The 16,087-nt window shown below is 42.3% G+C and overlaps 1 protein-coding gene across 1 annotated transcript; it reads right to left on the reverse strand.

Moving 5' to 3' along the window:
- Positions 1–1,235: 1,235 nt before the first annotated feature.
- LOC122668588 lies at positions 1,236–2,133 on the reverse strand. The gene is made up of 2 exons (XM_043865133.1): positions 1,804–2,133; positions 1,236–1,715 (listed from the first exon to the last, which is right to left on the reverse strand). The coding sequence occupies exons 1-2, from the start codon at positions 2,131–2,133 to the stop codon at positions 1,236–1,238; spliced, it is 810 nt and encodes a 269-aa protein (XP_043721068.1).
- Positions 2,134–16,087: the final 13,954 nt, after the last annotated feature.

The following is a 16,087-nucleotide window of genomic DNA, read 5'->3' on the forward strand; positions in this document are numbered from 1 at the left end:
ATGCCTTGCAGATAGTTTGTGTCAGAACTTGGTGTTGATGTGACAATTGTAAGATCTTCGGCGGTATTCCTTGTTTGCTGGTTTGAAGTTGAAGATTCTCCTTCATCTATAAATTTGAAATATCCACAACCTTCTTTTTTTTCCTACAAACAAATAAATCAATACTATGTAATTAATTGAATGGGATGTAAACAAATTATACATTATGGTAAGCGTAGTCATACCGGGGTGGATAGTGGGCAACACCAAAAATCTCGTCCTTCTCCAAGTCCTTGCTTGCACCTACGAACCTTGCATTGCCCTTGTCCACATGGGCAAATTCATAAGTGGTCCACCCACATAAAAAAATCTTTGTGCACGCGGCATTTGTAGAATCGTCTTCCCGGGTTAGTTGTTGTATGCGATGTCAATATTATACATTTACGACCACAATCCTCACAACTTGCCACATTACCCATCTACATTGAAAGACAACGTAAGACCAACAAAAATCTCAAAAGTAATGAAGGCAAAAGAAAATCCCCATACATGAGGCACACAATGAAATTGTCCCTACTAAGGGAATGGGGATGAAAAAAAGAATGAGAGGGGGGAAGGGAAGGTAGGTACGTCACTTGTCCTTTGAAGTATTAAAACTGTTCCAAAATCCACATATTACTAGAGGGAATAGCAAATTCGATGCTTCAACAGCTCAATTATTCCTTGGTACTGATGAGTTTTTAAAACTTTCGAGGTGTAAATAATTAGATGGAACTTTGACCTCCTTGAGTTAAAAACAATTAACCATATTGAATTCTTTCTTCTCCCTGAAGTATTGGACATTTTCATAAGATGTCCAAAAAATAAAAAAATGACCATCATCTATCCATGTATTGGACATCCATCTATTCATACAATCTTACAATTAAATAAACGTATACAAGTAAATCAATTTCATGCATTTTAGACATAGGGCTAAACAACTCATGGAAACACAAGATACCTCAACCCAAACATATTGATGAAAGCCAAATTAAACACTTCATGGGTATCCACAACCAAATAGAAATGTACCAAAAAAAAGAGACACATCAGTTTTGTACCAAAAAAAAGAGAAATCAGTTTTAGAGCAAATTTAAAAAAAAAAGTCCACAACCAAATAGTTTCCAGCCTACTTTGTCCAGCATCTTAAACTGGCAAATACATGTTCAATACCGCCATCCTTTCTTCTTCATTTGCTTTCATTAATATGTTTGCTAAGGTCTTGCTGTCTTGAAAAAATCATTTGGCAGCACATTTCTTGGTAAAATCTTGCCTGAAATTGCATTGATTGTAGCAAACAGATTGCTACAAAAATCAGCTTCTGGGTCCTTCTTAACCATTTCCTTCATTGCTTCAGCTATTGCCTTTAAAGGACTAGCTACCTTATCAGCTCCCCCTTTTTTCTTCTTCGGTGGTTTGCCACTTGTGGCATCTGAACGTGGCCTACGACCACTACGATTGCTACTTCCCACTGGAATTCCACTGGCATTTGGGTGGACATAACTGTCTTCAAAAGCATCAAAGTCCATGTTGTCTAAACCATCAATTGGCACAGAATCAATATTATCATCATAAAGTGCATCAAATGGGTGAAAAGAATCATTCCCCGTGGCAATCTCATTCCCCATCCAAACTGCAACATCCAAATGCAGTTGAAGCACTCTATGCTCTCTCCAAAATTTTTCTTCCTTTTTCTGCCAAGAGACAATTGGGAGACAATGTTAATATAATATAATATAGTAGTTATGACCTCTGAATCATGCATAGGAAAATATGCATTACCTTAAATTCATTCCAGACATGTTGGGGTACATCGAACTTGTTGTCCACTGAGTTCCAACCCAACCCACTCTGCTTCTGTAGGTCACCTAATGCTTTAATCCTTGCTTTCCAAACTCTGTAATGATTTCTTAATTGTTCCACTTCATATGTCATGTTGCAACGTTCTTTTATGATTTTTACAATATCCACCCATTGTTCTTTCTTCAAACCATTGTTTCCTGACCTCCCACTCTTATGTTGTTTTATTAGGCACTCTAGGAACAGATTGGATACATTAGTAGACCAGGATGCCTCTGTCCTAGATTGGGAACCCAATTCCATTGAAGTCATATTTTACAATGCCTGTCTGATGGAAAAACTCAACATCATACAATACAACTATTTGAATTTGTAAACAGTTTATCAAAATATATAAAACTGTTAATATGATACATCCACATAAAACAAATGATTAACATTCCACACCCACAAAAACACAATATTTGAATAATATTCAAAACATGTTCAAAAGTCCACAAACTTAATTAAAACCAAATTAAAGGAAATGAAAATGTCCAAAACATGTTCAAATGTTTAAAATTAAGATTACATCATCCAAAAAAAACCCATGAAATAGTTCAATCGTCAACATTTGTCATATAATCATCATCATCATCTCCTACATTCCAACCAGCCCACATGTTGTCCGTCAACTCTTCTCATTATTCATCCTAATGATCATCACCAACAACAACCCCTTCATCATCAATGGGAACAATATCATCATCATCATCTTCTTCCTCATCTGTTTCATCACTGCTACTAGAAGATTCATCATCGCTACTCTCATTTTCTAAAAACTCTTCTTCTTCTTCAAGAGTATTTTTGAGTAAGAATATGATTGTAAAGAAGAACACATGCTACTACAATCATTGCTTGCGTCTTAAAAGGATATTCTACCTGATTTTTTAATATCTTGAATCGTGACTTTAATAGAGCAAAGGCACGTTCAATTACATTGTGTAGCGAAGAATGACGCAAGTTAAACAATTCCTTTTTATCAGTTGGACGCATATTAGAGTTTCTCCACTCTTTCAGATGATACCGAACATTACGATATGGCCTCAGGAACCCCCTCTGATTTGCATACCCAGCATCAACCAGATAGTATTTACTTGGAGGGACCACCATCTTTGTTTCTCCATTTGTGTGAAGGGCTTCATATAATACTCTAGAATCTTATGCTGATCCTTCCCAACCAGATAATATGTAAGTAAACCTCATGTCAAAATCACAGGCAGCTAATATATTATGAGATATATTACCCTTTCTATCGTGAAATGTCTTATGTTTATCTACCGAAACCCACGCTGGGACATGTGAACCATCAATGGCACCAATGCAATCCTTGAAGAATGGGTAGAACCTACTACTACCTGATATTCGATCATGAATTCTTCTAGTTGGAGGCTTCAATAAAATTGGAGCCAATTTAATTGTTGTACCCAACACAATATTGAAGTATCGACTGACAGTCTTGCCTGAACGACCTAAATCATGTAGAACCTTACGGTTCTTAAGATTATGGCCAATTGTTTGTAAAAAAATTACCAACTGCTCCTCCACTTGCACTGATCTACTATCTTGTAGAAGGCCTCTCTCTCGCATCATCTTACTTAAATTAAAAAATGCTCTTCTGCTCATTCTTGTAATGTTTCGACATGTGGTGTCACATACCCCTATGATTCTTTGTGTCTCAACATAGCCTCGGCTTCACTCATCATGATATGGTTGTCTAACCAAATGCGTTCTTCTATAATACTCCGCTCCTAGAACAGCAGCAACAGTTACTAATACAATTATTTTTTTCTTGCGCTCTTGGTAGGCCTTATCAGTCTCATGTACAGTATCCATGTATATGTATATCTACAAATCAAAATGTAAAGACACTAGAACTCAGAACTATCCTCATGCAAAACTCACTGTTGCATTAAAACTCCTATAGGTGGATGTACTTCATATTGAACTGATTGGAGGATGATAAGAGAACAAAAATAAACATGCAAATTCAATAAAATTGCAACCCAATCATAAGGCTGTTCAATACACAATGTTTCCATAGAGTTTTGACTTTAAATATGGTTTATATTCACCCAAGTTACAACATGGATTGCAATTTCAGTTTAACACCACACTGAATTGATCTTAGATATGCATATGGTTTCTTAAGCATCAAACTATTCAAACAAGAAATAAAAGAGTTGAAAATTACAGCAGAACCATTTAAGAATGGACCTCTCATACGCAATAGAATTGCATATGAACAAGCATTTAAGAATGAACAAGCAAATAATTATGAGAGCAGACCAATGCTGCACAGCCATATGAAGCAGACCAGCCAAACCATATTTAGTCTGGAAAATGTATTAAAACAATTGAGGAGGGTACTGTCCATGCTCGGGCATTCCCTGTTTCAAAATCTAGAAGGTGTAACAATCAGCAGATATTGTTGACAATATCGATCACTCGATCTACACAGTATCTGGTATTCCTTTATATTTCAGAATTTCATAGAATCAAAATATGCAAAGAAATTATTGCAGCTGATGGAATAACTTAATAAAATAAAGGGAGAAGTTTATACGTTAGAGAGGGAGAAAGAAGAAGAAACAGTAACCAAATCAACTAATTGTTTTTATTCCACCATTCAATCAATCACGAGTAAATTTAGAAACCAAACAAAATCTTAGAACACTACCCAAAAAAAGAGAAAATTCCCTCCTTTCTTTTTCGTTTTCTTTTTCTTTCGGTGTTTCGATTCTGCGTTCGTCTCTGTGATTAGGGATATTCAGATCAAGACTGAATCTGAACCAGAGGGACTATTGATTCTTTGGAGTTTTGGGCTGTCCAATCTATTCATGACAAAACCATTTCAAGATCTTTCAAAAAAAATGCAGCCAACAGAGAAGGGAAGGAAGATGAGAAAGAATAAAAAAAAAAATGCAGGTAGGAGATGGGGGAGAGAAAGGGCACCAGAAACTCCTGTACCTTCATTCTCCTTCGTTCTCCTTCAATCAAACACCAGAAACTTAAACACAGAGAAAGCTCGAACAGTAGAATGTTCCACCTTTGTTCTCCTTCGATCGAACACCAGAAGCCCTAAAAATAGAGAGAGTGAGACTGAGAGAGAGAGAGAGAGAGAGAGAGAGAGAGAGAGAAAGAGATATGATGTTTGTGCAATGTCTATAGCCATGAACTCACCAAAGTTCCCTCCTTCGTTCTCCTTCAACTTCTCCTAGCAGCACTGTCTCCTTCGTTCTCCTTCGTTCTTCTCTGCCTTGTTCAACGATAAGCCTCTTTTTTCACGATTCTTTCTTGCATCTGAAGATGTTACCCTTTTTATATGATAGGGTAAAATTACTTGAATCTCAAGATTTCACCTCATGAGGTGAAATCTTAAGATTCAGATATTTAGTGTAAAATGCTGTATCTTTAGATTTGATGTATCTTAGGATGTAAATCGGATGTAAACAACCAAACGGTAAAAAAAATCAAGATTCATGAGTCTAAAGATGTAACAACTAGAGATGTAAGCAACCAAACACGTTCTAATGTGGCCCAGGGACCCAAAGCTACATCGGCTCCATATTATGGGACCCAGACTCTCGTATGTTACAACTGCAAGGAGTCCGTTTATATGGTCAAGGATTGCCCACATCTACGACAGGCAGGCTCATGGCCAACGGTGACTTCTAAGGCACCCCAGGCAAAGGCAACTGTTCGCTCACTTCTCCCTTCTCCAGCCAACAGAACTCAGGGGTGAGTGTATTCTGTCACTCATGAGGAAAGCCAGGTTGACCCTGGTGTCATCACAGGTATTGTACTTGACCACTTGTATGTAACTCTCTTATGTTGAGTTTATCATGTTTGGTTATTCGGTGTTTGTCAGGCATGATTTCTGTGTGTTCCCTACTTATGTGGTGTTTGACTCGGGAGTGTCACACTCCTTTATATCTCCTTCATTTGCCGAGAAACTACCAATTAGACCGGAAAGTACGGAGCAGAAGCTGATGGTCAGCACATCGACGGAAAGTAAGGTCGAGCTTGACCAAGTTTTCAAATCTTGTCCTCTTCGAGTAAGCGACCATGGGCTAGTGGTTAGTTTAATAATCCTGGACATGAAGGACTTCAATATAATTCTGGGAATGGATTGGTTGTCCACACACAGGGCCAGCCTGATCTGCGTGGAGAGGAAAGTACTCTTCAAGTCAGAGGAAGGCAAGGAATTTGTGTTCAAAGTCAACAAAAGCAAGAAGCCTAAGAAAACTATCATTTCAGCTCTCTAAGTCCAGAAGTTGATAGGAGAAGGTTGTCAGTGTTACTTAGCCTCTATGCTGGACATCGAAGCTAAGATTACACCTATGGAAGAGATAAGTGTGGTAAAAGACTTCTCTAACGTCTTTTCGGAAGACCTCACATGGTTACCATCTGACCAGGAAACAGAGTTTATGATTGACCTGGTGCCTGGTGCTGCACCAGTGTCTAAGGCACCCTACAGGATGGCCCCTTCAAAATTGAAGGAACTTCAAGAGCAACTCAATGACTTGTTGAGGAAGGGCTTCATTAGGCCAAGTGTTTCCCTGTGGGGTGTAGCTGTTTTGTTTGTAAAGAAGAAGGACGGTAGTATGCATATGTGCATTGATTACCATGAACTCAACAAGCTTACAATCAAGAACCAGTACCCGATGCCTAGAATCGACAATTTATTCGATCAGTTGCAACATGAGGAGTTCTCAAAGATCGACCTCCGCTCGGGGTACCATCAGTTGAAGATCAGCAGTAGTGACATCAACAAGACATCGTTCAGATCACGATATGGTCACTACAAGTTTCTGGTTATGTCCTTCGAACTGAACAATACCCCAACAGCTTTTATGGAGTTAATGAACAGGGTGTTTTATGACGTACTAGATAAGTACGTTATTGTGTTTATTGATGACATTCTAGTCTACTCCAGGAGAGAAGAAGAGCATGCTGACCACCTTCGCTTCATGCTGCAACACTTGAGAGAGAAGCAACTGTATGCTAAGTTCAGCAAGTGCGAGTTCTGGTTACAACAAGTGGCTTTCTTAGGTCACCTGGTTTCTGCCAAGGGTATTGAAGTTGACCCCGATAAGGTGAAGTTCATCGTTGACTGGGAGACAACCAAGAGTGTAGCAGATATTCGCAGCTTCCTCAGTCTAGTCGATTACTACAAGAGGTTTATTAAGAATTTTTCAAGGATTTCATCTCCTATGACTCGACTGACCCGGAAGGGAGTGAAGTTCGAGTGGTCCGATGATTGTGAGAAGAGTTTTCAGGAATTGAAGCAGCACTTGGTTTCAGCTCCGGTACTCACCATTCCAATGGTACTGGAGTGATGGTAGTTTATTGTGATGCCTCAAAGATGGGCCTTGACTGTGTTCTGATGCAGGATGGAAAAGTGGTAGCTTACGCTTCTCATTAGCTGAAGGATTATGAGAAGAATTACCCAACTTATGATTTAGAGTTGGCGGTTGTGGTCTTTGCTCTGAAGATCTAGAGACACTACCTGTATGGAGAGAAGAGTGAGATCTATAATGACAATAAAAGTCTTAAGTACTTCTTTACCCAGAAGGAACTTAACATGAGACAGAGGTGATGGTTGGAGCTCATAAAGGACTATGATTGCACCATCCACTACTATCCTAGTAAGGTAAACGTTGTGGTGGATGCCCTTAGTCAAAAGTCTTAGACCTTGTCCATCACGTCCTTGGCTATTAGTAAGGAACTTGTTGTAAAGGCTAGAAGGATGGATCTAGAGTTACTGGGAGAGGGTGTTACTCTATTTCTAGCAGCCCTATCGGTGCAGTCAACTTTAGTGGAAAGGATTTAGTTTGCCCAGGCCTCCGATGAACACTTCCAGGAGATCATTGAAGTTATTCGGGATGATACACAATGAGATCTGGACTTCACATTGACTGAGAGTGGTGTCCTCATGTTCAAGGATCGATTATGTGTTCCCAAGGATGATCAGCTGAGAAAGGAAGTGTTGACAGAAGCCCACGATTCTCCTTATTCGATTCACCCAGGTAGTACTAAGATGTATAAGGACCTGAAGGGACACTACTGGTGGAGTGGAATGAAGAGGGATGTAGCTGAATTTGTGGCCAGGTGTCTCACTTATCAGCAAGTAAAGGCAGATAGACAGCGGTCCCATGGCCTCTTACAGTCTTTTCTTGTGCCAAAATGGAAGTGGGAACATGTTACCATGGACTTCGTCACCTGACTACCTCATACACCCAAAGGTGTTGATGCCCTGTGGGTTATTGTGGATAGGTTGACGAAGAGAGCTCATTTCATCCTAATCAAGGTCACCTATTCTATGGATCAGCTAGCCTGCTTGTATATCGATAACATAGTTTTCCTACACAGAGTTCCAGTTAGCATCATCTCAGATCGGGACCCTAGGTTCACATTCAAGTTTTGGGGCGGATTCCAAAGAGCTATGGGCACCTTATTGTGTTTTAGCACTGCCTTCCATTTTCAGACGGATGGGCAGTCGGAGAGGACTATACATACATTGGAAGACATGCTTTGAGCCAGTGCCATTGATATGCAAGGCAACTGGGATGAGCACATCTCGCTTATCGAATTTGCCTACAACAATAGTTACCAAGCTACTATCGGAATGGCACCATTTGAAGCTCAGTATGGGAAGAAGTGCCAGACTCCATTGTACTGGGATGAAGTAGGTGAGCGACGCATCCTTAGGCCAGAATTGATTCAATCAACTTGTGAGAAGGTGAACCTGATCCATGAGCGAATTAAGGCTGCCTAGTCTAGGCAAAAGGGCTATGCGGACCAAAGATGGAAGGATCTAGAGTTTTTCCTCGGTGATAAGGAATTCCTCAAGGTGTTGCCCACCAAGGGCGTGATGTGGTTCAGCAAGAAGGGCAAGCTAAGCCAGAGATACATTTGGCCCTATGAAATTCTTGCGAAGGTCAGACTAGTGGCTTATCGGTTAGCACTCCCACCATCTTTTAGATGGTGTGCACGACGTCTTCCATGTGTCCATGTTATGGAAGTACGTGCATGACCCAACCCATGTTCTATCTCAAGAACCACTGGAGCTGGCAGTGGATATGTCCTATAAGGAACAGCCCAAGAAGATTTTGGATAGCAAAGTGGTGAATCTTCATAATAGACCTATTCACTATGTGAAGGTGAAGTGGTGCAACCACCTAGAGGAAGAAGCGTCTTGGGAAGCTGAAGTGGAGATGCAAGCGAAGTACCCTTCCCTTGGATTTTTACAAGGTACGTCAAATTTCAGGGACAAAATTCTTGTAAGGTGGGGGGGATGTTATATCTGCACCCAGATTTGCTATTTAATTGTAGTTTCTCTCTCTTATGACGAGTAGATACTGCTGTCGTGTATGCTGGAGAACTGTTTTCACTTGTGGTCAAGCCTAGTTACAAGATTATTGACCAGTTCACAGGTTTACCTGTCAAAGAGAGATTCCTCAATCGGCAGTGGGGGAGATTTGTCGATGGTGATTTCGTTGACCACCCTCCTAGCACGAGTCCTCGGAGTGAAGAGTACCGAAAGTTGTTTCCTGTGTCCCCCCATTTAGACACCTCACTCAGCGATTAGCTTAGCATCGCGGTCAGGAAACTTCGGGATCACGAAGGACACATTGTGATGGTCGAGGGGTAAGATACTGCCCTAATATATGTTAGTGTACCCTCCCCTCTATGGCCTTGAAGTGTGGGCCAAAGCCCGATAACTTTTTTTGTGTTTCTGCCCTTATAGTAGCAACAGAGTCACGGACAGACTCATAAGACTGGTTCCATCCGTGGATCCATCCATGTTGTTTTAGGCTTATGAGTATTTTCCTTGTGTGGGACCTACACCCTGTACCCCGGACATTGTTCCTAAGGCCCCAGATAAGGTGGACCCCACCCTTAGTCTCCTTGATTTGTGCATGTGCTATATAGGTGGGCCCACTAGCCTATGGTGGCATTTAACTGAGAATGACTCTTAAGGGCCCCAAGCCAAATAGGCCCTAAGTGGGAGCATTTGTTATAAATGCATAGCCCAACCATTTATTGGCTCTTTCATTTCTCCTACCAACCTAAAATCGTTGAAGGCTGGGAGGGATTTGAAGGAGGTGATTGGAGGGGTTGGAGGTGGAAGCCATGCATTGGCTCATCAAGTAGGTGAGTACTCTCCCCCTCTCCCTCTCGTTCCATTTCAAACTTGGGAAATCCTTCCCTGATCGATTTAGCTTAGGGTTTCCTTTTGGAAACCCAATATTTCTCTCTTTGGTTCCCAAATGGAGACCTACTTCTCTCTCTCTTATTGTCTTTCATGACTTTTATGGCTTGAGTTGTTGCTCAATGCCTTAAGACCTAAATCTAGGATTGGGAAACCCTGAAGGTGGTTCCAAATCCCTTAAATCCGTTAAGGCCCAGGTTGGGCTAGGTGCTTTGGACCCTAATGAAGCTTGGGACTCACCTCCCTAACCCTAGGAACTATGTGGTCTCAAGAATGGAAGACTGGAGTTGAAAATCCTTCCAAACCTCAGATGGAGACTCGACGGATCCACGAACAAATCCATCATTGTGGTTCCGTCCATCGATCTGTTCTGTATAATCTGGTTAACTGGCTAGGATGGAGCCAGGAATGGATTCACCTAGTAGTTCTGTCCGTAGTTCCGTTCGCTCTTGGGAATGTCTCAGGGTCCGGACGGATGCACGAACGGATTCATCTGGAGGTTCCGCCTGTGAATCCGTCCCACCTATTTTCACTAAATTCTTGGACGGAGCTAAGAACGAACTCACCTGGCTGCCTCCATCCTACGTCCGTCCGTGCTGTCTTGACTTAAAGCTCAAATTTACTATTGGGACCCATCATGGGACCCACCTATACTCTTCTAACACTACTCTCACGCATCCTCGGACTTCATGGGAGTGCATGTACCAAGGTAAATCTTATCAAACACCAGAAGCAACAATCAAACAATTGGTAAGTGGGTTTTGGGTGACATTTGGGTTTGTGTTATATATATATATATATATATATATATATATATATATATATATATATATATATATATATATATATATATATCATATAATTGCTTTTATGCTTGCATTCATTATGAACATGTTGCATCCTTACATATGAACTGTATTGGTTATGAATGGATGTGATGTGGATATGTTTACTTTACATTATTGTATCGGGTTATGGTGCCGGGTATGTCGCTGCCGGAACCCCAAAAATGCTTATGAGGTATCTTGATTGCCATCTTGCCCTGTATGCGTCGTGCCGTACTGGTACCCGGGTACTAGATGGAATGGGACGTTGATGCACCCGAAATACCTCTCAGGACAATAGGACTTGCATGTAATATATCTGTGGCTAGGATTCCCTTCCTTATGCTACAACCCTTACCAACAGGGGTTTAGGTGTTGGATGATCGGGGCTCCTTGTTACCTGTGGGGGAGAGAGGCCAGGTCAGGGATGACCACTGATCATCGGGATCCGCCACTGAGTAGCCTTGGTGGCTTCGATCGGTGTAGGCTCCTTGGTGTTAATAAAGGTTTCAGTATGGCAATAAGTTAAGTGACCTATAGTGTCTCCAGAGTTATCATAGTAGCATATACCCCCGACTTAGACTGTGTGTTAGGTGGAAAATCTATTAACATTGCATTCATCATGGACTATGTGTAATTGTGTGTTTGTGCATTCCCCTCCCCCTCACTGGCTCAGTGGAGCTAACCCCCTATGTACACACTCTTATAGATTTTGATGCAGATGGTGGATACTTGGCTGGTCTCGAGGCCCAGCCAGTGGATTATGATGGTATCGGCATGGAGGAACCTGAGGCTATGGCGAAGGAACACAGTGACAGATGCCCCTATGATGATTGCGCCTGCGGGCCATGATGTTGGTGGGGGTTGTCCCCCTTATTGATTCTTTTGGGCCTTTATGCCCATTATGAACATTTGTCTGTAATACTTTATATTCTTTTGAGTAGTTACATCATGGTCAGTCGACAAATAGTGTTAAACTATTATTGTATCACCTAGCCAGCTGAACATATAATAACTGCTATTTAAGTCACTTTTGCTTGTAATTACTCTATTTTTTATATGGAATTACCCTTTCTTTTTTTATAAATTGTGATTATTATGTTTGACCTTGACTGTTTTGACTGTAGATTGAGACACTGTGTCAGTGATCCTGGTAGGAAAGGGGATGATGCGTGTCATCCTAGTCACCCCTTGACTGTGCTTTATTCCTATCTTGGAATGGGGGTGTGACAACATCTCTTTGGGATAACGTCCTTCTAATAAAAAGATGACGTAGACCTTGGCGGTGACATCATGGTTGGACCTCGTTGGCTTGCATGGAAGACTTGGTCTCTGGATGACTTCTTGGGTCTATTCCTCTTGGATTTGCCGAATAGGTTCTGTCGTGGTCTGGCTTGGGCCAACCTCTCCTGTAGGTCAGGACACGTGGTATCTCAGGACTGGCCTGTGTATTTTTGGTTTATCACTTGCCCCCCACTCTCTTAAAATGGAGTGCTCAAGAGAGTAGTGTCCTTGTCGTCTTCAAGCTTGTGAGGGGCTTATTGCAATTAAAGCTTCTTAGAGGGAGCTTTGTGATGAGCATCTCATAACCGTTGGATGAACTTTGCTTCTTGGAGTAGATGACTTTTTCTCTTATTAGTGAGTGGGAGAGGTGAGGGGTTCAAACCCCCCCCTACACTTTTATCCTCTTTTTCTTTCTTTTTGCCTACTTTTTCTATTTCTTCTTTTGTTCACTTTCTCTTCATTCTTCGCTTCCCCACTTTCCACTTTTTCCTCATTCTCTCTCTTGCTTGGAGCTCTACCCATCTTCACCTCTATTTACTAAGTCCACTTTTCTTGCCCCCCAAGTGTTTGTCTTTTCTCCTCTTTGAGAGATTTTACTTTTTCTTCCTCTTTTTTGGTCTCTCCCATCCCTTTTTTGGTCTCTCCCATTTCTTTTTTCTTTTTTGGTCTCTCCCACGATCTTTGGTCTTGGCCGTCTCGCCCGCATGCCTCGATCTCGGTCATCTTGCCCGCACGGTCTCCTCCAGGTTTGGCTACCATCAAATTTAATTTAATAATTTTTTTGGGGGGTACTAACTTGGTTGTTTGCTTGGGCATATTACAACTCTCTTCTCTCTTGAGGTGCTTGACTTGGTGTTGGGGAGCTTCATCCGAGTAAGTCTTCTCTTCCTGTGGCCATGTCGAGTGACTCTGATCTTGATGCTATTCCCGAGGGGTGCGCCACTGATGGGCCTATTTCAGGCTCATCCTCTACTGAGTCTGATGTGGACACCCTCCCTCCATTGCCTTCCCCTACACCTCTACTTAGTGATGATGGCGAGGGTGCCACTAGTCTCGTCCGCACTAACGAGAGCCCAAGTTTAGATGGTTATTTTGATGGAGATGACTCTGAGGTGCCTCCCCTAGTGATGGATATGACTAGTAGGATGGGACAATATTAGAGTATCTTGACCACCTCTGACCTAGCGACCTTGCATCAGTTATATCACATTCCTTCTGAGATCATCCTCCGTGCGCCCCTGAGGAAGGTGATCGTGCTTTCTCCCACCGGACGGATGAGATATGCCTTTATGAGGCTTCGTTCTCCCTTGGCATTCGCTTCCCTATCCTTAAGTTTGCCAAGTTGGTGTTAGACCATTGACATCTCACTCCCGGGCAGGTGTTACCCAACTCCTGGAGGGTCATTCTAGGCTTCTTTGTGTTCTTTGCTCGGCTAGGTCGTGCCGCTACTGTTCTGTTATTCTCACATTTTTATACGTTGAGGAGGGGAGATGAGTGGTACCATTTTTGCCGTCATCCCCTCAAGGGTCCCTTCGGCAACGTTGACTTCTTTGAGAGGATCCCTACCTCAATTAATAGTTGGAGGGATCAATTTTTCTTTGTCACGATCCCTCAATGCCCACTTCGGACCCATTGGGGGGCGATCGACCTGAGGAGTGTGAACCGTTCTCTTGACCTAAATGACTTTGAGAACGAGTCTCTCACTTGGTGCTTGAAGGGTAACAAGTTTGACATTCGCCAGTTGGAGTCAGAAGCCTTTTTGTTCCTTTAGAAATTGAGTCCCGATGAGTTCTTGGTTTGGTCTTTTATCTATGCTTTAATTCTCTTTTTGTTTAGCTTAATGCTAACTCAATTTCTTTCTATGTTGCTGTTGCCAATGAATCTTTGACCCAACCCTGATCATTTTCGTGCCAATGTTGACAAGAAGAAGGCGGCTCTACAGGTGGCTCCCCAGGCTTCGTGTCCGCGCAAGGATGCTTCCTCTATTCCTGCTATGACGGGTCGTGCTAATGTGGCTATCCTCTTGACCTCCAAGCCAAGTGTAGTCCTAGCTGTAGGTGCGAAGAGGAAGGGTGGTCCCAGTACTCAGGATGGAAAGAAGGGTTCTGTCGTCTTCAAGCTTCCTCAGTCTGCTCCCGCTGTCACTCTCCTTGTTGCTATTTCTAGGCTGCCTCTCTCTCTTCTTCCAGGGGCAAGGATGTAGTCTTTTTTGCCAGTACCGGCGAGGATCCACGTTTGCCTCCCCCCTTGGTCCTTCCTTGGGATATTCATGACGGGGATTCTATCATGGCGAGTCTTGACATTGCTCGAGAGTGGGTGGATAAGGGTCGGCTTCCTTTTGATCGCGATCTCTTACAGGGTGTCTCTAACTTGGCACTATTGAAGCCTCTCTATGGAGATATGGCCTCTGTGAGCCTGCATTTCGTTATCTTTCCCTTATGTTTTCATATATTTGGGGTTTGTTGACTTTGTCTTGTGTGTAGGTTTTTTATCACATTGTAGAACCGGTGTTACACTGCGAGAGACATGCCTTTCAGAATATTCTGCATGCTCGACATGTGCGGCATTTGGAGAGGGAAGTCTTGGAGTGGAAAGCTACTTGCGAGGAGGGTACCGTCTGGGAGAGGAAGATAGCCAAGGATATTCATGTACTGACTTCTCAAAAGGCCGCCATGGAGACTGGGACTTTAGACCTATCTGCTAGGGTCCGAGCACTCGAGGATGAGCTTCATGCCATAAAGCAGAAGCATGAGGTTGATATTCTTCACGTCCGCGAGCAGGCGGTTGCTGAGTTTCAGGAATCCCGAGCTTGTGAGGATATGTTCTATGAGTACAGTGATGAGGTTTATGCTATGGGCGTGAATAACACTGTGAGTTTCGTTCTTGAGAGGGATCCTGGTTATGATTTCTCTGAGTTTCAGAGCTATGTCCCACTTGCCGCCACAAACATTGATGAGGCAATAGCAACTGTTGTTCCTCCAAAGGAGGGTGTCGAGGTGGCCCAATATCTGAGTGTCGTTCCTCCTCCGTCTTTGAGAGCTCCCTCTCCTTCCTCTTCGAGGGTACCATCTCTGGATCATGATATTGCCACTATTGCTATCACACCCCAAACCACCCCCTAGGAGGATTAGGTAGGTGACCCGAATTGCATGATAGGAATCCGCTAAATCCCACGGATCTAGAAGCAGTTAATCCATTCCCAGACACACATCCATCGCAATACAACATGTAAAACTCAGAGTGCTGTAGAAAACTATATTTACATTAACAAATAAAAGAAGCGTAGCAGTACAGGAAATGATGTTGTATACATAAATAAGTCTGACCATTCCCTCGCTCACTCCCACAGACAGAACTGAAGAAGCTATCATATACAATTTCTAAAACAAAAGAAAATATATATACAGGGCGAGATAACTCAACCCCAAAAATAAAGAAGAAAAAGAAAACTATCAGCGGAGATGGGGATAAACTCCTATCAAAAACAAAAAGGAGTCCCCAAGACAAAAAGTTTCATCAGCAACACCCTTCACGAGCCAGTCTTCAGTAATCACCGAGAATACCCTCATCAACAGTATGACCTCCGTTGGGGTCCACACCAATATGGTCATAACCACCATGGCTCACCTCTGCGTAATAAGCCTCCCCGCCACAGTGACATCTACCTGCAGAATCATCTAACAAAAAACATGTATAACAAAGTGTAAGTTCCACCGAGCCCGTGAATGAAACATATCATCATGCATGCATATGCAATCACAATCATATGGATCCTACATGAAGTACAGTCCAGTTATTTATAAGCCACCTAACATCACAACTAAGGCAGGTTAGTGCTATTACAATCCCCAATACATGTATCCCTAGTGCGGGCTTTTAACACCTTCCCACGATACACCCA

This window comes from Telopea speciosissima, chromosome 7, assembly GCF_018873765.1.
Source record: "Telopea speciosissima isolate NSW1024214 ecotype Mountain lineage chromosome 7, Tspe_v1, whole genome shotgun sequence".
In the NCBI taxonomy this organism is placed as follows: domain Eukaryota; kingdom Viridiplantae; phylum Streptophyta; class Magnoliopsida; order Proteales; family Proteaceae; genus Telopea; species Telopea speciosissima.

Bases quoted from the DNA above. Each gene is read 5' to 3' on its own strand.
- LOC122668588 (XM_043865133.1), bottom strand. From the start codon at position 2,133: ATGACTTCAATGGAATTGGGTTCCCAATCTAGGACAGAGGCATCCTGG. The intron at 1,716-1,803 runs GTAATGCATATT...GTCTCTTGGCAG, and splicing joins ATGTCTGGAATGAATTTAAG to AAAAAGGAAGAAAAATTTTG.